The following is a 26,416-nucleotide window of genomic DNA, read 5'->3' as shown; positions in this document are numbered from 1 at the left end:
TATGCCTAACTCCCCAAGGGCACTCTTAGGTAGAGATTTATTAGAGCAATTAGGAGCAGTAATAAAATTTGAAAAAGGGGAGATTACTCTGGAGGTAAAGGATCAACAATATATACAGGTAATGAGTTTAGCCCTAGTCAACCTGCCAATGGAAGGACAAGTTAATGAAGAAGTCGTAAACCAGGTATACCCAGGCGTATGGGCTACTGATGAACCTGGGAGAGCTAAAAATGCCCCACGTGTTGAGATTCGGCTCAAGGAGGGAAAGCAGCCAGTGAGGATCGAGCAGTACGCTCTAAAGCAGGAAGATAGGGAAGGAATTCGACCAATAATAAAAGTGTAAGTAGGATTGTTGAGGGAATGTGAATCCAATTTTAATACCCCTATATTACCTGTCCACAAGGCGGATGGGTCATATAGGGTGGTCCAGGATCTACGGGCAATAAATAACTGTATTAACACCAGAACTAGCCTGGTTTACAGTTTTTGACTTAAAGGATGCCTTCTTTTGCCTCCCTCTCCATGAAGCCAGCCAGAAAAGATTTGCATTTGAATGGGAAAACCCCAAGAGTGGGCGTGGGCGTAGCACCCAACTCACCTGGACGGTGTTACTCCAAGGCTTCAAGAATAGCCCCACAATAGTTGGAAATCGGTTAGCGAAAGATCTTGAATCCTGGGAGGCCCCACCAGGAGAAGGGAAATTGCTGCAATATGTTGATGATACTCTGACTGCTACTAGAACAAGGGACACCTGCCTGACTTGGGCGGTGAATCTGCCAGACTTTCTCGGACTCCAAGGGTACAGGGTATCTAAGAAAAAGGCCCGAGTAGTACAACAACAGGTAACCTATTTGGGATATGAAATCAGTGCTGGGGAAAGGACCTTGAGACAGGCTCGAAAAGAGGCAATATTCCAAACTCCAAGACCACAAACAGTGAAGGAACTATGGACCTTTTTGGGTATGAGCGGGTGGTGCCATCTATGGATTTAGAATTACGGACTGCTTGTTAAACCCCTGTATGCACTCACGACTACTGAACAGAAATGCCTTCAATGGAACAAGGAAGCAATACAAGCTTTCAAGCTACTGAAGAAGGCCCTGACGTCAGCTCCAACTTTGGGACTCCCAGATGTGAGTACTCCATTTTACCTTTTTTCCCACGAGAAGCAGGGGATTGCCCTGGGAATATTAGCACAAGACCTGGGCCCATACCGTAGGGCAGTTGCTTATTTCTCCAAACGATTGGACACAACTGCAAAGGGATGGTCTGGATGTTTGTGAGCGGTTGCGGCCATAGTACTAAACATCCAGGAGGCCGAAAAATTTACCTTGGGCCAGAAAATAACCGTGTTAGCATCCCATACGGTATCTGCAGTACTGGAAGCAGAAGGTGGACATTAGCTCTCCCCACAAAGAGTTTTGAAATATCAGGCTACAGTGGTGGAACAGGATGATGTGGAAATTGTAGTCACCAACATTGTCAATCCAGCTTCTTTTCTCAGTGGGAACACAAGGGACCCAGTGCATCACAACTGTCTGGAAACCATCAAAGCAGTATATTCGTGCCGTCCAGATCTGAAAGACAATCCTATGGAAGACACAGAAAACTGGTTCACTTATGGGAGCAGCTAAGTCGTAAGTGGTAAACGACACAATGGTTATGCAGCTACCACTTGTAAAGAGGCAGTAGAATCCGGGCCTTTACCTGCGAACACCCCTGCACAAAAGGTGGAAATAATTGATCTGACCCGAGCCTTGGAATTGGCCCAAGACAAAATCAAAAACATCTATACAGACTCAAAATATGCCTTTGGGGTTGTACATGCGTATTGAGTGATCTGGAAGGAGAGGGGATTACTGAATTTGCATGGCAAAAATATCAAGCATGCAAAAGTAGTCTTGAAGTTGTTGGAAGCACTTCAACTCCCTGAGAAAGTGGCAATCGTGCACATCAGAGCACACCAAAAAGCAAACTCAGAATTGGAAAAAGGAAATGAGCTGGCAGATGTAGTGGGTTTACGTGGCAAGGTTTTGGTAGCAGGGAGCCATAGGTGTGCTTTCTGTGAGAAAGATCTAGAAGCTGCCCCATGTTCGGGAAGGGCCCCATTGTTTTCCAGATCCGAGCCAATAAGCGATGTTGTTTTGCGCCTCTGTGAGAGCATATTTAAGACAGGGAAAAAACGCTGCGCCACACAGCAGCCGGGAGAGTCAAGGGAGTGAGAGAACAGCCTTGCACGTGCCAAGGTCAGTGTAGAGGGAGGGGGAGAGGTGCTCCAGGCGCCGGAGCAGAAGTCCCCTGCGGCCTGTGGTGAGGAGCATGGTGAAGCAGGATGTCCCCCTGCAGCCCATGGAGTACCACGGTGGAGCAGGGTTCCACGCTGCAGCCCGTGGAGGAGACCACGGTGGAGCAGGTGGCCCTGCACCGACGGAGGCTGCCGCCTGTGGAAGACCCCTGCCGGAGCAGATTCCGGGCCGGACCTGTAGCCCGTGGAGAGGAGCCCACGCAGGAGCAGGTGACCCAGCAGGAGCTGCTGCCCGTAGGGGAGCCAGGTTGGAGCAGTTTTCTCCTGAGGGATGGACCCCGTGGTACGGACCCATATCTGGAGCAGTTCTGGAAGAGCTGCTGCCTGTGGGAAGCCCACGCCGGATCAGTTCATCAAGGACTGCATCCCATGGGTGGGACCCCACAGCACAGGGGACGAGAGTGACCGAGAAGGAGCGGCAGAGAAGAAGTGCTGTAGACTGACCATAACCCCCATTCCCCCGTTCCCCTGTGCCGCTCGGGGGGAGGAGGTGGAAGAGGGTGGATGGGGGGGAAGGTGCTTTTGGTTTGCTTTTTCCTTTGTTTTCTCACTTCTCTCGCTTGTTAGTAATAGGCAATAAATCTTACTATCTCCTTATGCCGAGTCTGTTTTGCCCGTTACAATAATTACTGCGTGATTTTCTCATCCTTATCTCAATCCTTGAGCCATTTTCACATGTTTTCTCCCCATTCCTCTTTGAGGAGGGGGAGTGAGAGAGCGGCTGTGGTGGAGCTCGGCTGCCCACTCGAGCTGAACCACGACAGCAGACAGAGAGGCAAAACATGCAGCCAAAAGGGAGGTAAAAACAGAAGGGGCCCTGATCCCCAGTGGGCAAATCTCCCTAGAAGGTAAGCCCAAATATACCAAGGAAGATCAGAAATTAATTACTGATCTAGCAGGTTCCTATAACGAGGAAGGGTGGGCTCTTACCCCAAGGGAAAATGATTATTCCCTCTTATATGATATGGCCCTTGATAAGAGAGGAACATAGAAAGAGGCACTGGGGGACTGAAGCCTTATATAAACATTGGATCAGAGAAATTGTAGCAAGGAACCACTGCGAGACAACTGACTCAGCAGTGTGACCTTTGCCTCCAGACTAATCCCAAAAATACTCCAAAATTAGGGATAGGCCAAATTGGAAAAGGTAACGGGCCTGGACAACAATGGCAGATTGAGTTTTTGGAACTCCCAAGAAAAGGGGGGTACCGATACATGCTGGTATTAACTGACACCTTTTCAGGTTGGTCAGAGGCGTTTCCTACCAGAACAGCCAAGGCTAGGGAGGTGGTAAGAATACTAATACAGGAAATAATACCACGTTTTGGGGTACCAGCTACTATATCCTCTGACAGGGGACCGCCTTTTATTTCAAGAATAGTGCAACAAATCAGCCGCCATCTAGGTATAGATTGACAACTTCATACCCCATATCGCCCTCAGTCAAGTGGGCAGGTAGAAAAGACGAACCACTTGATCAAACAACAGATTGTAAAGTTGGGACAGGAAGCGAATCTGGCCTGGCCTCAGTCTCTTCCTTTGGCTCTCTTATGCATACGAACAAGGCCAAGAGCAAAGGAGGGACTGAGCCCTTTTGAAATCCTGTATGGACAACCCTATGGAATACAGAAGGGGATGTCCGCACAAGCAGGAGACAAAATTATGACATCCTATATGGTGGCATTAGGGAAACAATTAGACAAAATTGGAAAATACGTAGCTGGAACCCGGAGTAGCGTTTTGGATAGACCTATACACAATGTACAACCTGGAGATTATACATCTATATATGTAAAGTCTCTTGCAGAAGAAACTTTGGAACCCCAATGGGAAGGACCCTTTCAGGTGCTGCTTACATCATACACCGCAGTAAAAATTAAAGAACAACCTGCTTGGATTCACCACATGAGAATCAAGAAGTCAACGCAAGGTCCATGGACACTTGAAACGATGGGACCCAATAAGTTGAAATTGAAAAGGCAACACGTATGGACTTTGGTCATTGCTTGTAACTATTGTATCAGCTCAAGCATGGAAGGAAAACTCGTATGTAAACATACCTGAAAGAGTCGCCCGATCTTTAAATTTATCTGACTGTTGGATATGTACTGCACTTCCGAGGGGCAATATGGAAATCCCGCTATATGGGATACCCTCCAGAAATTGGAACAATGCATTATATAGACTAATCAGACGTGGTCCGCTCAATGTTGGGGAATGGAAAGGGTAAATTATACCCTCCCTGAGGGACCGAAATTTGCTTTACAAGCACGGGAAACGTTACTGTTAAAAGTCGGTGTATGGGGGTCAATGATAGCAGCGAACAAAAGATCTTGCGTGATCTGGGGCTTAGTTTTGGTCGGGAACCTGACTGTTCAAAAACGGTAAATGCAGGGGGATATAATCTATAGCCAATTTAAGGTCATTTTGTAATATTACTATCCAAGTAGCATACGACCCTGATAAGGAGTCTGGAGTGGATGGATCTTTGGAAAGTGGGTGAAAATTAGGTATAGGTTATTGGTAGCTACGTGGTGATGGGAGGGCAAGGAAGAATTTACCACCTAATTGGAAGTATTATATATGGAGTGGTAATTCATGTCAAGAAAATGGTTGATATTAATAAAGAAGGGGAAGATTTGGGAGGGTGGCCATGGGGGTTGGAAAGCCCCACACTAGACACTAACACCACCCTAACACTAGACTCTTCTCAATGAGGCCATCAGGAATGTAAATGAGTTTAGAGGGAACAGAGAAGGGTGATTCAGGAGACTGCATGCAGTCTCGGGTTTCTTGTTCTCCAGCCATTGAGGCATGGAAGTTTCTGGGTGTTTACTGTTACTGTTATTTGCAAAGTTGTTTGACCAATGAAAAGTTGTTTTGAAAAGAACTGCTGTGGAGAGAAGGGTATAGGAGGGGAGCCTGCCCTCAAGATAAAAAAAGCAAAAAGGAAGGCACCATGATGTGACGAAGTTATGTCATCAATAAAGAAGCAGAAAGAAGGAATGAAAAGGAGCAGGTTGGCAGAATGGAGACCAGGACAGGAACAGGCACTTTTCTCAGTCGTTCTTCTTGCCATCTCAGGAGTCGGGAGCACTTGGAACAGTCCTTCCCACTCACGTTGCAGCTTTGATTCTTTCCACATTTGCATCAAAACATGGTCTCCTGCTCCGAATGGATGGATCAGGACTTCCAACGCCTCCAACATTACATGCTGTCGCAGTAGGGGATCTCCAAGTGCTGACTCTAAGGAACGGGATGGGGCACAGAGTGGAGTGGAGACACCACGGACAGGCTCTGTGACGAGATGGGGACCTGATGCTCTTGTGCGCACTGTGACCGATAAGCTGCATGATCGCTACCCTGAGCTAATGGCCTGTCATGTTTTTGAGAAAGCGTTGCACTCTAGTGAGAGAACTGGTGTTTCTCTACAAGCAGCAATCCCCATGCTTTTGCTTCAGCTTTGAATATTGAAAGAACAATATGATCAAGCAAGTAACCGAAACTTTTTCAGCTGGAAGTAGCTCAACCTTTCTTTTACACAGGAAGAAAAATCTAGGAGCATAACAGATTACACACCAAAAACAAAAACATGTAAATAAACAATGTAATAATATCACTCGCAGAAAAAAGAAAAAAAAAAAAAAAAAAAAAAAAAAAACACCACGGACAGGTGGCGACTCCCCTTCTCCTGGGGGGCAAGACATCAAGCGGTGTCCATCTGTCCCTGCATGGGAAATGGATGCTGGAAGTGGGCTTCTCACTATCGCTGCTTTGGGTAGTTGTGGAGTAATTGCCTTAACTGTTCCCTCATTAATGGAAATGGTTAACCCAACGAAAGTTAGAACAAATGATGGGGATTCTCCCCTCTAAACACAGGCCAAGAGAGCTGGAGTTGTTCATCACGGAGAAGAAAAAGCTCCAGGGAGAGCTAATTGCCGCCTTTCAGTGCCTAAAGGTGGCTTATAAAAAAAGTTGGAGAGCAACTTTTTGCTCAGACAGATAATGACAGGGCAAGGAAGTTTCCAAACTAAAAGAGAAAGAGGGGAGTTAGATTAGATGTTATGAGACCAGGGGAAAGGATAGAGGAAGACAGACACTGAGAAGGGCAGAGGAATCAAAAAAGATCAAGAGACGAGTGGGACAGAGGAAGGAGTAACAGCGGTAGCTGGACAGAGGAATTGCAGGGAACGCTACTGCAGGCGTGCAGTACTGGGTGCTGCAGTATCAGTGCTTTTATCATTGATGGGCAGTACCAGTTGTGGTTGCAGTGCAAGCAGTTGTCACAAAGTCTCAGGAGAGCATAGAAGCACAAGAGGAGCGTGGGGCATAATGGCTTTCTCAGGGTTGCAGAGTAGAGTGCAATGGTCTTAAATGGGTGAGTGCGGTAACATGGCTACCCAGCAGACACCCAGATGCCCGGATAGGTCCTGTGTGCCACTATGTTGGCTCCTGAGTACCACGCACACGCCAGCAGTCAACAAAGCATGCAGAGGCAAGTTAGCAGCAAGAAACGGATGCACAGGAGAGAATGTCCCTGTGCAGGCTGCACCCATCCCACTCCCTGCCCTGCCAGCATTTGCAGTGTGGCACCATTCCACTCCCTCCCCATGCACCTTGACACTCCAACCACCCTGACCTATGGAGGGCTTCACTGAGCCCTGGCTGCAGCATGCACACGTGAGTTCCTTTGTTCCAGTACGCAAAAGGCAGCATTTATTCAGAGCTTCTTTTAAACTTCAAGGTAGTATTGCATCTGGATGACGGGTTTGGAGGGATTACATTTCACAGAAAACCCATGAGAAATAAATGTCTGGTGGACAGAGGTAACAAAATTCACACTGTATACAGTTGCGCTATTTATCTACAGTTGTCAAAAATACAAAGAAATTAGATAAAAAAGGTTGCTTGGTCAAAACATTAATGAAATATACGTTCCAAACGCATAGGAATCACAGAGTGATCAAACAAAGACAGTAAGTGTCTTAAAGCTTTAGAGCTTTCAAGAGCTGCTGTGGTCACGTGACTAAAGGAAAGCTACCGAGTTTCTTCACCAAGACAGGTGTTCAGATTAAAGACAGGGAAAAAAAATTACACTCTACCACCAGGCATCTTTGCTGGAGGGGAGCAAGGGCATGAACAGAACGCAGCAGATATTTCAACTTTTCCTTACGGTATCTGTATGTTTTAAAGAAACCTCTCTGGCAAAAGCAAGGTCAGTTTGCAGATACTATCTAAGGAAACAGTAAGAGACAGCAACAAATAATGCGTGTCACGGGTGGGATCACTTCATATTCATTGTACTGCACAATGACCAAGAACAATGATCTCAGAGCTGAAAAGCAAATCTCTTTCCCCAAAGAGTACCCTGAAGCCTGAACGTCTTCAATAAACATTTTATTGATGAGTTTTCTCAATGTACTCGGTATTTCTCTGAGGGAGAGGTAGGCTCTCATGGGGCTACTTCATGCTCCCGTGCTCTGAGAAGTCAGAAACAACATGATTGTCCCCTGTCAATAACCACTTTGTAGTTCAGAGTCCTTCAATTCCCACTGGTTCACGTGCATGGATACGAGAAGTACTAATTCCAACTTCATCACCTGTAGAAAACACACAAGGTAAAGGTAGTTAATCCTCAGAAGATATTCAACTTTGTACTATATAGCCCTGCATCTTTATGTAGAAGCAGTCATTCACCTCCCTTCCTTCACTCCTCCCCAAGTGTCAGAAGTTATTTTTACCTGTTCTGATCAGAGGAGCTTTATTCTAAATTGGAATGTTTATACTTCTGTCAGTTTCAGCTTCACTTTTAGAGAGAAAGAAGCCAGAAAGCTACGTGTGTCTTACATACATCGTACATTTGTTTGAGGGTTTACCCTTTGAACAATAAGAACTAAATTAGTCAGGATTCCATTCCTATATCCTTTTTTGTTTTTCTTTTTCCTCTTCTTAAACAGACTATTGTGTGATCTTATAAAACCCTAAACACAATTTTTTAACACACAGAGCACTGCATGTTCAAGCCTGCTACAGCGATTTCTAGTAGTTTCTACCTCAGGAATTAATGTTTCCCTTGTCTTCTGCACTTCCTAGTATGTGCACCTGTTTACTTAGGTAACTGATACTCAGTTTTGTTCCAGTCTTTCCTTCCTCCCACACTGCTGAGGGAGCAAACGGCTTTGTGGTGCTTAGCTGCCTGCACACCACAGGCACATACAGAGTACAAATCTCTATCCATCAGAGAATCGGTTACTGGCATTCCAAGCACTGTCCACATGCTGGAGGAAGAACTCCACTGTTTTCTCTGAAAAAGAGGCAGAGAAGAAAATAGGATACAGTACAGAGTGATCATGCAGTCCAATAGGCACAGCCTCATACCGTGAAGAGATACAAGAACAGAACTTTCACCTGCAACATTATCAGACAGTATTTAACAGCCTGGATTAAAGCATGTTCATACACACCTTCTTTGTAATATGTTTATCACATAGACACAACTGTAAATATTACAAGAAGCTTGCAAAGACAAGAAGTGAAAAGACGTCTAATTCTTACTACAGCCTAGACCTCACAAACAGGGATAGTTGTATGACTGGGAAGAAGTGACAGCAGCCCCGAGCTACATTTTGCAGTCAGACAGTTAAACTACATGTTCAGCTCTACATTATCTCAATGGATACATGGAACTGCTCCAGATGGAAAGTCCTATAATAATGGAATTAATGGAAATTAATGGAAAGTCCTATATTAAGTTTATACTGAAAACAGTATTTGGGAAAGAGAATGCCGAAACACCACATGAAGTCAGCTAACTAACCCAGTTCAACACAGAACATGCGAGACTGGAGCAACCTCAAGCAGAGTTGTACGAGCCTTAGTACTCTGAAGGATGCCTTTCTCTGTAAGGCTGTAAGCTGCAAGTCAGTTGCCCAGAGCAACGGGACGAATGCTAAAGATGAACTCTATCTCCAGTACACACCCAAGTAAATCACTAGTGCACCAGGTAGTGGCTTACAGTATCAAATGCATGCCTTTCGGTGCTACTCGTTTAATTTCTGCAGAAGGTACAGAAACAGATGCCTGCTTGAATCTCACACTGATGAGCCACAAATCAAAATGACCTTACTGTAGCTGACTCTCAGAAGTTTTAGCCTTGTATGGAGAGTCATCCTTTGGCTGGGAGCAGTTCTAGCTACGTTTTGAAGTGGCAGAGTGTTCAAACCTCATGCAGAGGAGTGGAAGAAGCACAGAGTGGCGCATAGGAACAGAAGTTCGCGGCATCAAAGGAGCAAGAAACTGGGAACTGAGATACATGCAGCTTTTACGCTACAGATGCGGAACTGGGAAATAAAGGACTGGGAGAGATGGAGAAAAACACTTGTGGTCCTTGTTTGCAAGGCTTAAAAGCAACCTGGGAAGACAAAACGTATATAGTCTGATCTTTCTTACAGCCCATATTCCCTCTATAGAAGCTCACCTCTTCCTCCTTCGGAGGCCTAAAGACATCTCCAGGATTCAGGAGATGTTTCTGCAAAACTGTCTGATGTGGTAAGTCTGTACAATACAGGAACACAAAGCAATCTGCCTGACAAGAGCATGCGTTGACTTGTCGTTGGCCAGTTGCTCAAACACATGCCTTCACCTCCTGGAATAAGGGCACACAACATGTTTTCCTTGAATTAAACACAACTACAGATAGATTTAGCTCATAGGGTTCCAGCTGATTATGCTCACTACAGAACCAAGATAAGAGAAACTACTGCAATGTAAGTAGTTATGCTAATAACAAGATCCCACAGTGAAACCAAAGCAGAAGCTTAAGGGAACAGATTGGTCACAAACCATTCTCCGTGACGGTAACATCCAGGTGAGAACTTCCATACTTGTGGATATGTTCGACACTCTCTTGTACACTGTCCACAACCTCAGTGCAGCTCTCCAGATCCCCATATTCGTCGTGGAGAGATTTCACTTCTGAGGGGTTGAATGTCAAGTAAGAGGCAAACTTTGGGCCAGCATGAATCTTCACCTGCAATACCAGAAGTATTTTGTGCTGTAGATTGTACCAGTGCGTAACAGGTGAAAAGTGCAGCTTGTTGTTCTGGGTATAGCTAGGATAGAGTTAATTTTTTTCATAGCAGTCCCTATACTGCTACATTTTGGATTTTTGCCTTAAACAAACCACTGTTTTGGCTGTTGCTAAACAGTGCTCACACAGTTCCAAGGCTTTCTCTTCTCCCCCCACAGTGAGAAGGTCGAGGGTCTGCTAAAAGTTAGGAGAGCACATACCCACAACCGATTCAAACTTAACCAAAGGGATAGCCTATGCCATATAATGTCAAAGTCAGCAATATAAAATGAGGGGAGGGGAGTTTCGAGGAAGGCAGATATTTCCAGGTTTGCAAGTCTCCCCTACAAAAGACTTTACCTGTTTTTATCCTTTTCTTTTGTAAACTGACACCAGCCCTCTCCAAAGTGTATGTTTCAGACACAAAAGAGTTACTGGGCCCAAAACAAGGCAAGGACTTTCAGTTATTTTACGATCCTGATGAAGAAGATCTAATGCATCGTCAATCTCTGAATTTAATCATAGCAGCTAAGACACCTTAACAATGAGAGGGAGGAGTGGAGGAGCAGGTGCTGATCTCTTCTCTCAGGTGACAGCGACAGGACCCAAGGGAATGGCATAGAGCTGTGACAGGGGAGGGTCAGGCTGGACGTTAGAGAAAGGTTCTGCACCAAGAGGTGGCAGGGCACTGGAACAGGCTCCCAGGACAGTGGTCACAGCACTGAGCCTGCTGGAATTCAAGAAGTGTTTGGGCAACGCTCCAAGATGCATGGTCTGATTTCTGGGTGGTCCTGTGTGGAGCTAGGGGTTGAACTTGGTAGTCCTCATGGGTCCTTTGCAACTCAGGGTATTCTATGAAAAAAAAAAAAAAACACAAAACAAAACACAACCAAACCGGACATTAAAAAAAAAAAAAAGACAAAAAGAAAACACAAGCGAGTGAGGACTTGCTCCTGACTAGCTATCTGGCAAGCTTCTCTTAATATGACTTTAACATTATCAGAACATGACCTATTTTACCATGTTTTCCTGCATCAATCACTGCTTGTATACACTATTTGCCAAATGGAAATGCTATGTGAAAAATCCATGTTTTGAGTGTAATTTAAGTACTTCACAAATATTTCTCTCGTGATGCATCTCTGCTACAAAACATTACGCATGTCAAAGCAATTATGTAGGACAGTGGCCTTTCACTGTTCCTGTGGAACAGTGGGAGGGGGAAATAATGGGCGGGAAAATGGGTGGGAATAAAGGCAAGTGAGACAAAATGTTCAAAATATGTGGATGAAGCAGATTAGAGAAGGAGAAACATAAAATGGGAAACGACTGAGGTAAGAAGGTAAGTTAATAGATTTAATCAGAATAGTATTTGGGCCCAGGAGGTTGCCAGCCAGTAAGTCAGAATTAAGAGTAGTAGAGAAAGGGTTGGGGAAATGCTCTTCCAAGGCAGAGAATGATTTTTTTTCTATGTAAAAGGAAGTAGTTGTATCCCAGCAATGGCATGCAGCCACCCCAAAGAAGCTGCTTGCAGATCGTTTCTATGGAAAAGCTTGGGGTTGCATGGAGAAGCCAAGAAAGCTCTCCGAAAAGAGTACAAAGGTGTACAAAGAGACATGTGGGTAACGTAAGTGTTATGTTATCATAAAACTACATAGGGCTATGTCAGCAAGACCAAGGGCTCCTAAAATGAACAACAAGTAAATAAAACAAAACAAAAGCCAACACAAGTATAAATGACTAACCTGTTCTACTCTCAACGTGTCTATGATCTGATCAAACAACGGGGTTCTCAGCAGGTCTCAGTGAATTAGGAGTGTTTCCCGAGCATCACAGGCAGCAGTATATTCACACTTCGAGCCTCTGACTGAGGTTTAAGAGTAAACAATTGGTTACGTAACATTTATGACAAAGAATTTGAAGAGCATGTGAATTATTATTACGTATGGTTATAATAATATATTAATATATATATTAATATAATATAATATAATATAATAATAATAATAATAATAATAATAATAATAATAATAATAATAATAATAATAATATAACCATACCACATATTCCAAATGTGTAGTTCAGTTACACTCATGGTATCCAAGTCACCCTCTCACAGCTTACTTATTCATGTGGCCTTCTCCACGCTGGCATCTGTGTCCACATACACATGACAGATCCATTCACCGTGTCCCATCACTGGAATTCCCTTAGCAGCTTTCTGGATATTCCTGACTAGCTGGGATGACCCATGTGGAATGATTAGATCTACCAGCTTCTCCAAATGGCAGAGATCTTCCACTTCCTTGCTTGTATTCACACGTGAAAGCTGTGACACAAACAGTCAATGGCCTGAATTCTCAAGCTCTGCCTGTGCTTTTTCTACATGCTACAGCACAAAAGTTGTTGCTTTAATTCTAGACACTTACTACTTGCACTGCATCTTTGACTCCATGAATGGAGAGTGCTTCTTGAGTCAGATGATAAAGGATTTGATTGCTGTATGCTGCCTCTTTCCCTCCTTTTATTAGCAAGCCATTTCCGCTAGCTATGGCCAAAGAAGACACCTGTCAGAAGGGAATTAAAACAACAACAACAACAACAACGACAACAACAAAGTGATCTGACTCCTCTGGGAGAATAACATCTGCAAAATAGAGTAAGAACAGGATTTTGCATTCTGCTGACTTACTCAATATTAATATACAGCACCAAGAATTTTTTCCGAGTCAGAACGTGTAACTCCAGAAATGAAGTATCTTAACGTTTCAGAAACAAACTTGAGCTTCAGGGTACTACTGGCAAAGGGAGACTGCAGTAAGTCAAAGGAAACCCTGAACATAGGCTCTGGCACAAATTCGCTAGCTGTATAAAACTATTTCAGATGCAAGAACTCTTATCCCTAATCATTCTGGCTGGAAGTAGCTAATGAGCTCTTCCTACAACGAACATTTTACTTGTGCTCTCTTATACAGAAGCCTTTTGTTTTATCACGCTGATTTTATGTTTATAACCAGAAGGTGTCCTTGCCTATGGCAGGGGGGAGTAGATGACCTTCAAGTTCCCTTCCAGCACAAATCATTCTATGATTCTATGACACCTCCCACTAGACCAGATTGCTCAAAGCCCCATCCAACTTGGCCTTAAATACTTCCAGGGATGGGGCATTCACAACTTCCCCAAGCAGCCTGTTCCAGTGCCTCACCACCCATAGTAAACAATTTCTTCCTTTATTCTAATCTACATCTACCCTTTTAGTTTAAAGCCATTACTCCTTGTCCTGTCATTACACTCCCTGACAAAAAGTCCCTCCCCAGCTTACCCGAAGCCTGCTTCAGGTACTAGAGGGCCACTATAAGGTCTCCTCAGAGCCCCCTCTTCTCTAGGCTAAGCAACCCCAGTTCTCTCAGCCTGTCTTCATAGGAGAGGTCCTCCAGCCCTCATCAACTTCGTGGCCCTGCTCTGGACCTGCTCTAACACATTTATTTCTTATGTTGGAGTCCCCAGAGCTGAATGCAGCACTGCAGGTGGGGCCTCACAGGAGTGGAGTAGAGAGCGAGAATCACCTCCCTGGACCTTCTGGTCATACTTTTGATGTGGCTCACGATACGGCTGGCTTTCTGGTTTGCAACTGCACATCGCTGGCTCATGTAGAGCTTTTCATCCATCAACACTCCCAAGTCCTTCTCTGCAGGGCTGCTCCCAATCCACTCATCAACCAGCCTGCATTCATTCTTGGGAGTGCCTTGATGACGGTGGTGAACCTTGCACTTAGCCTTCTTGAACTTCACGAGGTTCTCATGTACCAACCCCTTAAGCATGTCAAGGTCAACTCAGACCAACTCCTTTTCCCTACTAGTGTCCTCTGGGTAAAAAACAGTCACCGTGTTTGATATTCTACCTCCTCCTGCTGTCCACAATTTGAAAAGAATACTGAAAAAATAAGGAAGACTTCAGAAAGATCCTTGTCAATTAGTGGAACCTTGCTGTACCCAGATACTGTGTGTCTTTAACATACAAAACTAGACATTAAAATGCAATTTGATTGTATCTTGTTAACAATCTGCCTCTCCGAAGATCAGCATCACGAAGGAAAGCTGCAGAGACAAGCTTATTTAAATAAATAAAAAACATCCAATCTGTAATGGGTTTGAAAACAGTTTGTTCCCTTTAGATAGTAATAGAGCACGGCTGTACTTCAGAACAATTGGATTTCTTGAAATCTGTAAGAAGCAGTCTGTGAAATATGATCTCAGAACTTCGCCTTGTAAGTACTAGAGACAAACATGCTATTGTATATTGTTATAAATGACTGAGTCCCGAATAGGGTTACAATCAAAGTTTACAATTTATTAAAGGAACAGAGGTAAGCAAACAGCACTGGGTGCGCTGGGAGTCTCTGCTCCACGAAGACGCACACCAGTTACATCAGGCGGCTGGTTTTTATGCTCCTAGGCTAATACATATTCATCACCACTTTTGGAAAAGGCAGGGGTATTATAATTAGTTTCCCGGAACCCGAACCATCCCACGGATGCATGCGTATCAGTCTCCAGTGGTCCCTCTGAGGGTCGCTCATACTGAAGGCTCGTAGTCTTCCTCACAAGTTTTGTCCTTCAGTCGTTCTTCAGCTTCCCCCCCCCCTCCCCTTATTTAGTAGTCTCTGGGCCAGATGCCAGAAAGTTGTGTCTCATGCAATAGTCAGCAGTTATCTCAAAAAACTCCCCCCTATTCTCTTATCTCCCAGACCCGAGTCTCAAGGTTTACCCTTCAAACCCTCTATCAACACAAACTGCTAGACCATTCGTTTGCAAGATACAAGAACTATATACACTAACCACTCTGTTTCTCTTGGACTTGTGGTTATTTATACAAGGGGATGTAAGACAGAAGGTCACATTTCATTATGAGGCCCTAGCATTGTTCCATATTGACACGAATCAGATGAACATATTTCACAGTCCCCCATCTCCTTTTTCATGGTATTGATTCGTGTTTTCCTTTCCAATCGAGTCAATACTTGCCAAATTGGTATCAATTTTGGATATTCTTTTCTTTTTATTATCGTCAGGCAATGGGTTTTCTCTTCTCCCTGGTTCTGGGTCAACAGTGTGAGAAACTCTGTAGCCAGTAACTTAGGCCCAGGCGAGGATCTCAGTGAAGAAGTAATTTGTTCGCGATTGCAATGGCGGGCGCCCCACAAGCAGGAGAGCGCACCTACTAGTTCCAAAACACAGTTTATATACTTTTTGATGACAGGACCCTCCCCTGTTTCCCCACTGACTGGGTAATCCAGGTTCACCATCTATCCGATGCTTCACAAACAATGCATGGCCTTCACTTGCCGGCCTGTTAAATTTCAAATTTCTTTTGACATTTTTCCTGCTTGGAGTGGTAATGTTTCTTCGCTTGTCTGACTTGACACCGTGATTTTCACCTAATTGTCCTAAGAAGTCTGGTTGTCTGCATTTTACAAGGTTGCCTGCTAAGCTTTCTTATCACTGTAAGCATATCTCAGTACCACATTCCTGCCCTCTAAACAACGTAACTCTGCAAAAACAACATTCCTATTCCCACAACAGGTACTGCAGATATTTGCATTCCTTGTATAACTGGAGTGTATCAGTCTGGTAATAGAAGGTATTAAACATGGAATTATTAACAATTCTCCACATATCCACAATACAACCATCCTCATTTTAGCAAAACAATCACTGCCCATAAAGCCCTCTCCCATAATCTTCTTAGATCGATTCCATTCCAAGTTTGAACTGGGACGTGTGCAATCTTCTTCATTTCTTTTACAAGTTCATTTACAGCTTTTCTTTCTGTTGTGGTTTAACCCAGCTGGCAGCTAAACACCACACGGCCATTCACTCACCTCACCCCCTCCCTCTCTGGGATGGGAGAGAGAAATGGGAAAGTGAAGCCTGTGAGGTGAGATAAAGACAAGAAAATAACAGTAATAAATAATCATAAATAATAATAATGACAATAATGATGATAGTTCTACTACTACTCATGTGTATGAAACAAGTGATGCACAATGCAATTGCTCACCACCGCTGATGCCCAGCTGTCCGATGCCCAGCCTAACCCCGAGCAGTCCAGCCCTCCTCCCAGCTCTTGCTGCACCCCCAGCCTGCTCGCTGGCAGGACAGTGAGAAGCTGAAACGTCCTTGGCTTGGTGTAAGCACGGCTCTGCAACAATTAAAACATCAGCATGTTATCAGCGCTCTTCTCATCCTAAACCAAAACATAGCATTCTACCAGCTACTAGGAAGAAACACCTTCATCATTAATCTCTAAACAGCAATTACTAAGGTTAGATTTTCCACAGACTTCTTCTTGTGCTAGTAAATAATCCAAAGCTAAGCGATTTTGATACATAAGTAGATAAGTAGTCCTCATCTTGGTATTTTGCTTTGCAATTAAGCCAAGCGCACCTCCGGTTTTATTTACAACTATTTCCATTACAGCTTGTAACCTAGTTATTCTATTAAGCATATATATTGGGGTCCTATAGCCCCAGAATCCGTCTTCTGCCCATGTAGCTGGATCATAATAGGCAAGACGCCTTCAATCAAGGGGTTGGGCCCACTTTCAGGGTCAATTTGGGCTTGTGATACCGTTCAGCCTGCCGGGGTGATCCAGCTCCTGGAAAACGAATCACAATTTCATATGGGTTTAAAAAGAAAAGTTCTTACGTTATTTTCTCGGGACAACCTCACCTTAGTGTGGGAGAAGTCCGGTCGAGGCCCTCTCACTCGGCAGTCAATATCCATCGCCTCCCTCGGTAGACCATACACACTGCAGTGGAGGGTCCTGCCCCGGTCTTGCCTTCTCCCTTTCCTCCCTTTAGGCTTGTCCCCTTTATTTGGCGTCCTTAATTCATGCAGAGCCTCATTGCCAGAATATTAGTTCTTCTTTAGCTTTAGTTTCAGTTCCCCAGGAGTGGACTCAACCCTCCAGGTTTCGGTAGTTACTGGTCCTTTTATTCTGGATCTGTGGATCCAACCCCTTTCCGCTGTTCTCACAGCTGTTTCAGTAGTAAGTAAAACTTACTACTTACAGTCCCTCCCATCGGGGGCTCAATGATTCTTCCCTCCAGGTTTATATTAAGACCTTGTCTCCTGGTTGTATCTTATGAATAGCAAATCCTAAAGGTGGTGTTTGAGCCATCATTCCAATTTCTCTTAGCTCTTGTAACCTCCTTCCAATGGTAATTACGTATTTCTGGATGCTACGCTCCTCAACTACATTTTTCCTAGAGGCATCCCTTCAGAATAAGGCATACCATATAACATTTCATATGGCGATAATCCGCTCTCACTGTGTGGTTTAGTTCTTATGTTTAAAAGTGCCAATGGTAAGCATTTCATCCAGGGCATTTGTGTCTGGATCATTAATTTAGCCAAGTGTTGTTTTAGTGTTTGATTCAATCTTTCTACTTTCCCTGAGCTTTGTGGGTGCCACGGAGTATGGTATTCCCACTGAATACCTAATGATTGACATAATAATTTTATTATTTTAGAAGTAAAGTGTGTGCCCTGATCAAAATCAATGTACTGGATTATCCCATATTTAGGTATCAGGTGTTCTAATCAGGTGTTCATATTTAGGTATCAGGTAAAAGTTCTAATAGAGCTTTTACCACCATTTGTGCCATAGCTCGAGCTACAGGATAAGCTTCTACCCATTGTGTTAAATGATCTGCTATTACCCATAGATATTTTATCCTCCCTACCTTGGGCAATTCAGTGAAATCAACTTGTACTTTCTCAAAAGGCCTGTAAGCTGTTTTTGTCCCTCCCGTGGCTGCTTGTCAAAACACTTTCTTATTTATCTTCTGACAAGTTAAGCAATGTTGCGTAATTTGTTTTGCTATTTCAAACAAAAAAAAAAAAAAAAAAACACACAGCTTCCTGCTGAGGCAGAACTATTAACATTCCTACATCCTCCTTCCCTGCTCATTCAACTTCAAACGGCTCTGTTAAATACTACATGCCACACCTTTAACACCAGGGACAACTCCTTTAACGCTTCCTTTATCTTTCTCCAGCCTGTACTTTTCTCACGCCAACACCAAAGGCTCAGTCAAGGGCCAATTAATTCCACTCCTTTTCTCTCTAAGATGCTGAAACAACGTATCAGTATACTACACTTCATCCTATTTTCCTTCTCTCCTCAAAAACATGAATTGCCAGATAGTGTTATAGTCCACTGATCCATAAAGTGGCCATTTAGCTTATATAGTGGCCACCACTGATTGCAATACTTAGTGAAAGTCCTCTTCCTTTCTGCGCTCCCAGTTCTAACAATATCCTTTGAATGTGCCAGTGTGCACCCAAGGAGGCTTTCTTTAAAACATCTTTGTTTTGGATATTACTCATTTCTTTGATTTTCCATTCCCTTTTATTTATTTATTACTATTCCTTATTAGTTACTGTCCTTTGTTTCAATTTCCACACAAACCTTTTTACTGTGGGTTTTTACCATCTTTTCCTAATCTTCTTCCCAAATGTCCCAGTTCTCTGGGATTAAATGCCTCTTCCCGCATACAAACTTTACTATTTCAGGTTATTAAGGAGCCCCGTTCCATGTTCCAATCATAAATCCATGGAACTTCAGGAAAAGAGCTGAAGCACTCAGCCTTTCATCTTCTAGACAAACATTACCACCTTTTCCACAAAATTTACATTTCAACAGGACCGAATTTCGAGCCAAATGCCAAGTTTTCTCATGCACTTTGTTAATAAGCCCATACAAAACAAGGAATCACTCCTGTGTATCCGTCAATAAATACCATTTAAAAAGGCATTGACACCTAAATAAATTCACTCTCCCCCTTCTTACCAAATTGCCAGGGCTCAAGCCCAAACCACCACAGAAAGGACTCTCTCCATTCTACCGCTTTGATAATCAGTCAGCCCCCTCCACCTCTCCAGTACTTGGCAAACTGACCAAACGCCACAGCAAATACACCAACACTTCTAAACTGTTAGTTACTTAGATAACGCTCCCGCCTTTTTTCTTGTCACACTCAAAGCATTTAAGAGCAAAAATAGGATCACAAGATACACTGCCAGGCCCACATATTGGGCACCACCAATCAAAACTTGGTGAAAACAGCACTTCTTTTTGGTCTGTCACGCACTTCGTTCGTCTCCGGCCGCTCCCCTCACGGAGAATACGGAACCGCGGATCGGAACTCCGCACTCGCTTCGCAGCTCACTAGAAGGTAAACTGTTAGTCTGCAATTGTTTCACCTTTACTGCAACTCAAGACTGAACTCTGAGCACTGACTCAATTCCGTGTATGCTATCTCCAGCTAGCTATCAGGCACACACTACTCCATGGAGAAGTCAAATTTCCTCGGTAATTGCTTACCCAAACCAGTATGAGATGCAATAGTAAACTATGGAGGAAGCAACCTCTCCTCTGCACTCAGAGTCCATCCTACTATCAGCTACAGCATGGGAGAGAAACCATATTATTCAGATGCAGAGGTATCAAAGATGATCCTCTGAAGTTACATCGGAGAACTTGAGGATGGGGGCTGGCAGGAAGAAAAGTAACAAGACAAGCCATCCTAAGTCTGTAAAAAAAGAAAAAAAAAAAAAAAAAAAAAGAAAGGTTGGGGGGGGTGGGGGGTTGAGGGTGGGAAGCCAGTAAGAATCAGCCTGATAAAACAAATGAGATAAAGAAGAGGAGAATGGGAGAGTTTGGCTAGGCAAGGCAAGACACCCAGGAGGCAAAGGCTGGAGTCTAGGAAGGCAGACTAGAATTTGGCAAGGAAACATACTGGTTTTCTGTGAAGAACAGAGCGAGCAGCAAGGAAGCAATAATGGCAGAAAGGGAGACTACTGCCTTTTCCTTTCACATGAACTTTGCCTAGAGCAGACTCCCCTTCAGTATGAAACGAGGACAAACACTCACAAAATTCAGTTGTGAAGCTGCCCTTCGGCAGTCTCTTTTTAAGTGCCCATACCCATCCCTTGCTCCTCAAATACTTGCTCATATGTTAGAGAAATGCTCAATCAGTCTTGCTAAAGATACCGGCAGTAAGAGCCTAGACTTAGCTTTTACACGCTTGTGGAAAGATATTCTGCCTCAGTGCAAACATGCAGTATCAGTATGGGACAGACCACTCAGAGCCTAGAACTTCTACTTCGTGCTGATCTTGTCAGCATATATTCTTAACAGTTGCAGTTTGTTATTAACGACCTATATTAAACATTTGATGTTTAATCGTAGCCTGCAATTCAGCTGTAGTCAGCATGGACAGAAAAGTGCTCATTGGTAGGAGCCTTGTAAGTTGCAAGTTAAGCAGGGAAGCTATGTGATAAGACACAGGCAGAAATTGCACCACCTGAATGTAAGCTAACTCCTTCTCTACGTTGGGTATCAAAAACCAACGCTGAATAACTCTCAGCATTGCAGAAGCAAGTCCCAAGAAGACTGTAGTTTTCTGTAGAAAAAAAAAAAATGGGATGACAGCAGAATTCATTTCAGAAGAATACAAGCAGAAGTCTTTTGAGGCAAGACTTCTTGCAGCCTTCCAATAACTCACCAGTAGAAATACACTTTTGTTATCAAAGATCTCTCTGCCCTCCTCACATACCTGTGGAAGACAGTCAGTCTGGACGGGACTCAAAAAAATCGCAAGAAAGACCCCAACAGGCACTGTCACCTGCTCCAACTCTAGATCTTTTGCTATGCGTGCTCTCCGAACTATGCTGCCGACGCTGTCCTGTGAAGATGCTGCAATCTGACAGAGCCCAACAGCCAAGCTGTTCAGCTTTGATTAGACAGACTGAGATGTTTCAACAAAGGAAGTGCCAATCTTCCTAGAAGAAAGAAAAAATTGCGCTCAAGATAGATTTATCTGGCTAGTTTCAAGAAAAAGTGACCTAATGGTCAAACCAGGAAAAAAAGCCGCTGTTTCCCACGCCGCAGCAAGAAACCTACCTAAGATGAACAATGTAAAGCATTAAGTTTAGTAGCTACAATCAAACTGCTCCAATTTGACAACGCTTTCACCTACCATCACATATACACCTAATACGATATGAATGATTTGTATATGAAGTAACATCCGCAAAGACAAAGTTTGTCCTATTTCTAGTACCGTTACACAACCGTGTACCTGAATTTCTTACCAATTTCTACCCTTGCAATATTCCTGGAAGGTTTGCGCAGTAATTGCCTCTTTCTATTTCACAGATAGAACTCCCAAAGAGCAAAGGAACGCATAGCATTTCAGATTGGGCAAGAGCTGCCGGAGTTTTCTAGTCTGAACACGTTCAGGTAGGAAGTTTACTCAGAAATGTCCCTCCAGGCATTCTCCTCAGTACAAAATGGTTGCCGTATGTCTTTTACTGAACTTTACAATTTGTGATGCGCCAGTTCCACACATTTTCTAACCCAAGACCAGCTTCCTCACGCACCACTCTTACACAAAAGAATGGATTTAGTCTGTGCTGCCTGAACTGTACTTTCCTCAGTCAGAAGGTAAGGTGGTTCTTTCTGGAAAGCATCAGTTTTAAGTAACAACCTTCCCCACAGGGGCCAAACATTACGTTAACCAGCCCAGGAGAATATTCATGCTATTTCATGCATGATGATAACAGGGAAGATCCTTGCTAGATTTAATTTCTAAAGTGAGCCTCCGTTGGCAAAAGAAAACACTGTTCTATTTTTAGTTTTTTAAACAATGCTGTGGGTTGCTGCTTTCAAAGGCCTCTCTCTCCATCTTCTCTGATAGAGACAGCTTTTACGGAAGCTGCAGCTGCTTACACTGACAAGCTCTCAATGTCCTGGGTTCCCTAATCTGTGATGGCCATAATATCCAATTGCAGGTGACAGACTACTCTTGTTCTGCTCCTTTCCTTTGAGGCCCAGAAAAGCTCATGACAACAGGTGTTGCATGAAAGGACCCGTAATATTACCTTTATTTTCAGCTTCTTCTAAGTCCTTTTTGTTTGCCAAGAGAATTTCTTCTCTCTGATCAGTTAATAAGTCAGCGAGATGATAAAAAAATAAATAAATAAATCTCTGCTCTCTGAAAGAGAAAAGTGTCTGAACTGCATTCTTACACGAACTCCATGGTGTTTGACATCTGGCTCACTTCAGCTCATTCCTACTGACACATCTTCTCACTGGCTTGATGCCCTGAATACTTGGAGCCAGCTGATTTTTTCCAGGACCCATTTGTGTTATAAACCTGTATTTTAAAACTTGCCACATGTTCACAGCCTTAAAGAGCAAGAACATACCGTTCTCTCACCTGCTCAGGCTGCAGAGCTGCCAGCGTCCTGCTACCGGCTCGAGACATTCCACCCTGCTGCTCTACTGTAGGGCCTGCCAAAACAAACACATACACACAACCACAAGACATGCAGACAAAGGTGGAAGGAAATGAACACTAACCTTTCAACTTTCAACTCCTTACTCAAAGCAGGAAAACAGGTACGGTCTTAAGAGACATATCAAAGAAGTTTACTGTATGCCACAACAGGAAAATTTGTATCAGATACCAAAATGCTGCCACGGTCCCCGAGCATAGCCCTTTTCAAGGCATCACAGAGATTCAGTAAGATCATCCATGTCGTAGGGGACAAACAAGTATACAACCTGTATCAAAAAGACTTGACAAAGAGCAAAAGAATACAAGGACAGCTACATCTCAGGGAGTGGGAGGCTACTGCAAAAAAAGGAAGGCATCCTTTGAAAAAGTTTAATTACATAACTACTGAAAAGAGAAAAGATTGCAAAACAACCTGGGAATGTGCAAACAATACAGGAAGCCAAAACCAGCCTCAGCAACAGCTTGCACAATAGCTGCTCTCTCTCTGCTCTGTGTACGTTGAAGGGCTCCTACAGAGGAGAGGTTTTTTTCTTGGCACGGATGTCAAAGAATCCATCTCAAACTGAAATGATACAGAACAAGTTTTGAAACAGAAACTGAAGTAACAAGTCAAAAGGCTCAGGCAGCATTTCACTAAGGAGTTCTCAAGGAGCTCCTGGATAAGCTACGTTTTCACTTTTAACTCTTGAAATTGTCTGTAGAACAGATGACTTGGCATGTGACTAATATGCCCGGACTTCTATTCAAGAAGTGTCCTACAGAAATTGCCAGAGCAGGAATTCCCACGGTAAGGAAAATAACAGGAGGTATAGTGGGAAGCGTAAGAAAGAACTAGGGGACACTTGATTAATAAGACTTAATGAAGGACTGTTAAAACAGCTTTTTAAAGCAAGGTCATACTTTATAATGTGGCGTGTATTTTTGTGTTCTTTGAACACAAAAGGGGTGTTGGACCACGTGACCTCTGGAGGTCCTTTCAACCTCAACCAGCCTGTGATTCCTTTGCAGCCACTATGCAACAAAATAGCAAGTACAATTCACAGCAGATAAACATGAAGCAATGCAGAGACAAAAGGGGAAATCAGGCCTTGGTAGTGCACATAATCCTATGAAAACATCACTTCAATGCTCATCAGCGTTGAACAGCAACTTCCCTGTTTAAGCTTTTGGAGAAGGCCTAGGAAAGGCAACAAAAACCATCCACAATCTAATCAAAACTCAAAGTTAGCCTTGCTATCTCATAAACTGAAGGTTCACTTGCATCTCGGACGCTACACAAACTTTTATTTTCGCTCACCTTGAAAGGGTCACAGTAGAATAAAAACCGTTTCAGCCAAGAGAAACAGGGATCGACAGATCTTTGGAACAGTTTCTGTAGAAAAGGACTAAGAAAACACCTTTTTCATGTGAAAAAGCAATGAGGGAAAAGACAATGTCTCATCATAGAAGTTGAACAGAGATCGATCACCCATGTTCTCTTTCCATACAGAAGGTGGGGGCATCAAAAGCTAGCAGGAAGCAACTTTCACTCCTCCTGCCCACAAGCACACACAAAGTAAAGCAAGCAGTTCTTCACATAGTGCTAGCTCCAGAGTTTACACACAATACCTGGTTAAGGCTTGTGACTCCTGTGACCCATGGATGCTAAGTGTTTACCTGGGTCCAAAGGATATGGCCAATTTTAACAAGAAATCCATTTAGCATTTTTATACTCCAAGGCATTTGCTTGTCTTACAGTGCAAGTCACGAGTATCACTCTATACTTGTTCTATTCTGCTAAGATCACAGATCTTTGGCCTGACTTTCTGCAGCCCTTGTTACATTGTCACAGCAACACACAGGCAGGAAAACATTGCTACATACAGTAACAAAAGACTGAGTCATAAGAAGAACCTAGGATAAAAAATGAAACCGCACACTATCTTAGTTCAGCACTACATTCTATATGCATGCTTTCACCCTGAAATCATCAATAAGAGACGATAACCTCTAAGACTGAAAACAAGACAAATTCTACTTAGTTCTTTGAATGCAAGGCTGATGCAGCAAGTCATCAGCTGGAAGGAACCCAAGCAGAGGATTCAAGATGTTCCATTCCAACATTGAAACTTACCTTTCCAAAGCCGCTCGTCAAGCAGAGCATAGTTTCCCATTTGTTGAACAGGCAGGCCTAGCCAAATTTCAACCCTAAACTTCCAGGGAATCTCTACTGCTCCCAGCGTACATATTACTTCCGTACTCACCTGCAGGTCTTACCTCTGAAAACGAAGTTCCAACTTTCTTCCCTTCTACAATATCTGTGATGACATGACCCGAGATTTTCGGGTGGACTCCATTTGCAATCACTACAGAGGTGCCTCCTCGCAGGGCCCACAAAGCTGCTGTCACCTACAGTGAAGGAGAGAGCCAGTTCCCAAAAATGCACTTGTTAGTTGAATCCCCATCCTCAACAAGAATTCTTATGTTGGAAGAAGCCCTTAAGACCATCAAGTCCAAGCATCAACCTAATGCTACCACTAAATCATATCCCTAAGTGCTATGTCCACACGTCTCTTGAATACTTCTAAGGATGGGGACTCTACCACTTCCCCGGGCAGCCTGTTCTAATGCCTAACCACCCCTTCCATGAAGAAATGCTTATTTAGTACCCAGATATCTAGTGCTGCTCAATAGAGTTGTTCCTCCCTAGGGGTAGGGCTTGGCATTTCCCTCTCCTGAACTTCAAAAGGTTCCTGCCTGCCCCTATCTGCAGCCTGTCAAGGTTCCTCTGAATGCACCGCCCCCACCCCGCACAAGGGCCATTTCCACAGAAGCCACCAACCACCCGCCGCCTCGCCCCCTCCCTATCCAGCCCACCGTGGCGCGCCACCGACCACCAACCTCGTTGCGCCACCCCTCCTCGGCGTCCCGGCCTGCCCCGACAGCTTCTGCCCATGGCGCCGGCAAGCCCTGCATGCTGCTTCTGCCCTGGCTTCCTCCAAGCCAATCACACAGTGCTTCCGCCCTGATTGAAGACAGGCCCTGACATCACTTCCGCCCCAGGTTCCCAGCCAAGCACAGCGTGTCCCCACAGACACAGCAGAGCAAACACACAAACTAACATTGACATCCTACCCGTAAACATGCCGTAACAGTGACTCACCTGAGAAAGAACTGCATGCAATAAAGGCACCTAGTACTACATTAGTTTATTCTAACAGATCCTACTAGCTGTCACCTCAAAAAGACGTGCGTACCGCTCTCTACTTGGAAACGCATCAGTCCGTCCGTAGACTCTGACCCACCTAAAGAGCCCTGCAACTGACTGAAGGAAAAACAAAGCACTTACCCCAAAGAGCAGCCCAGGCAGAAGGAGCTCTCTGATGGCATACCTGGGGCTCATATACCGTTTGGCCGCGCCCAGCACCCAAGCCCAATCACCTGGGAAAGGGAAGGAGCAAAGCACAAGAAAGTAGAAAGAGAGCACAGAAGGAGCAGCAGCTGTTGTGCTGTGGGCCTTTTTTTTTTTTTTTAAGTCTGATGGCACAATTTTGTGCAGCGCTGCCTGGGCACACATTTCAGATAGAGCTAATGAGCAGCTGAGGTAAAGGAGCTGGGAAGAGAGAGGTGTTGCAGCAGGTATGCTGTGGCTGTGAGGTGCCTCAGGGTGTGCTTTTTCTCTTGTTTCTACAGG

General features: G+C 44.0%; 1 protein-coding gene and 1 pseudogene across 2 annotated transcripts; both read right to left on the bottom strand.

Moving 5' to 3' along the window:
• Positions 1 to 7,945: 7,945 nt before the first annotated feature.
• On the bottom strand, positions 7,946 to 14,194 carry LOC311427353 (delta-1-pyrroline-5-carboxylate synthase-like; annotated as a pseudogene). Its single transcript has 6 exons — positions 13,913 to 14,194; positions 12,498 to 12,702; positions 12,119 to 12,240; positions 10,148 to 10,334; positions 9,783 to 9,950; positions 7,946 to 8,609 (listed from the first exon to the last, which is right to left on the bottom strand). The product of its transcript is annotated as a delta-1-pyrroline-5-carboxylate synthase-like (transcript).
• A 505-nt stretch (positions 14,195 to 14,699) lies between these two features.
• Positions 14,700 to 26,037, bottom strand: LOC311427673 (uncharacterized protein). Its single transcript, XM_084505220.1, has 5 exons — positions 25,886 to 26,037; positions 25,624 to 25,747; positions 25,000 to 25,131; positions 16,434 to 16,574; positions 14,700 to 16,303 (listed from the first exon to the last, which is right to left on the bottom strand). The coding sequence occupies exons 1-5, from the start codon at positions 25,900 to 25,902 to the stop codon at positions 16,256 to 16,258; spliced, it is 462 nt and encodes a 153-aa protein (XP_084361346.1). The 5' UTR covers positions 25,903 to 26,037; the 3' UTR covers positions 14,700 to 16,255.
• Positions 26,038 to 26,416: the final 379 nt, after the last annotated feature.

The sequence above is a fragment of the Aythya ferina genome (genome assembly GCF_964211825.1).
Source record: "Aythya ferina genome assembly, chromosome: Z".
NCBI lineage: Eukaryota > Metazoa > Chordata > Aves > Anseriformes > Anatidae > Aythya > Aythya ferina.
Note: the sequence above shows the minus strand (reverse complement) of the source record. Positions and strands in the feature narration are given on the sequence as shown.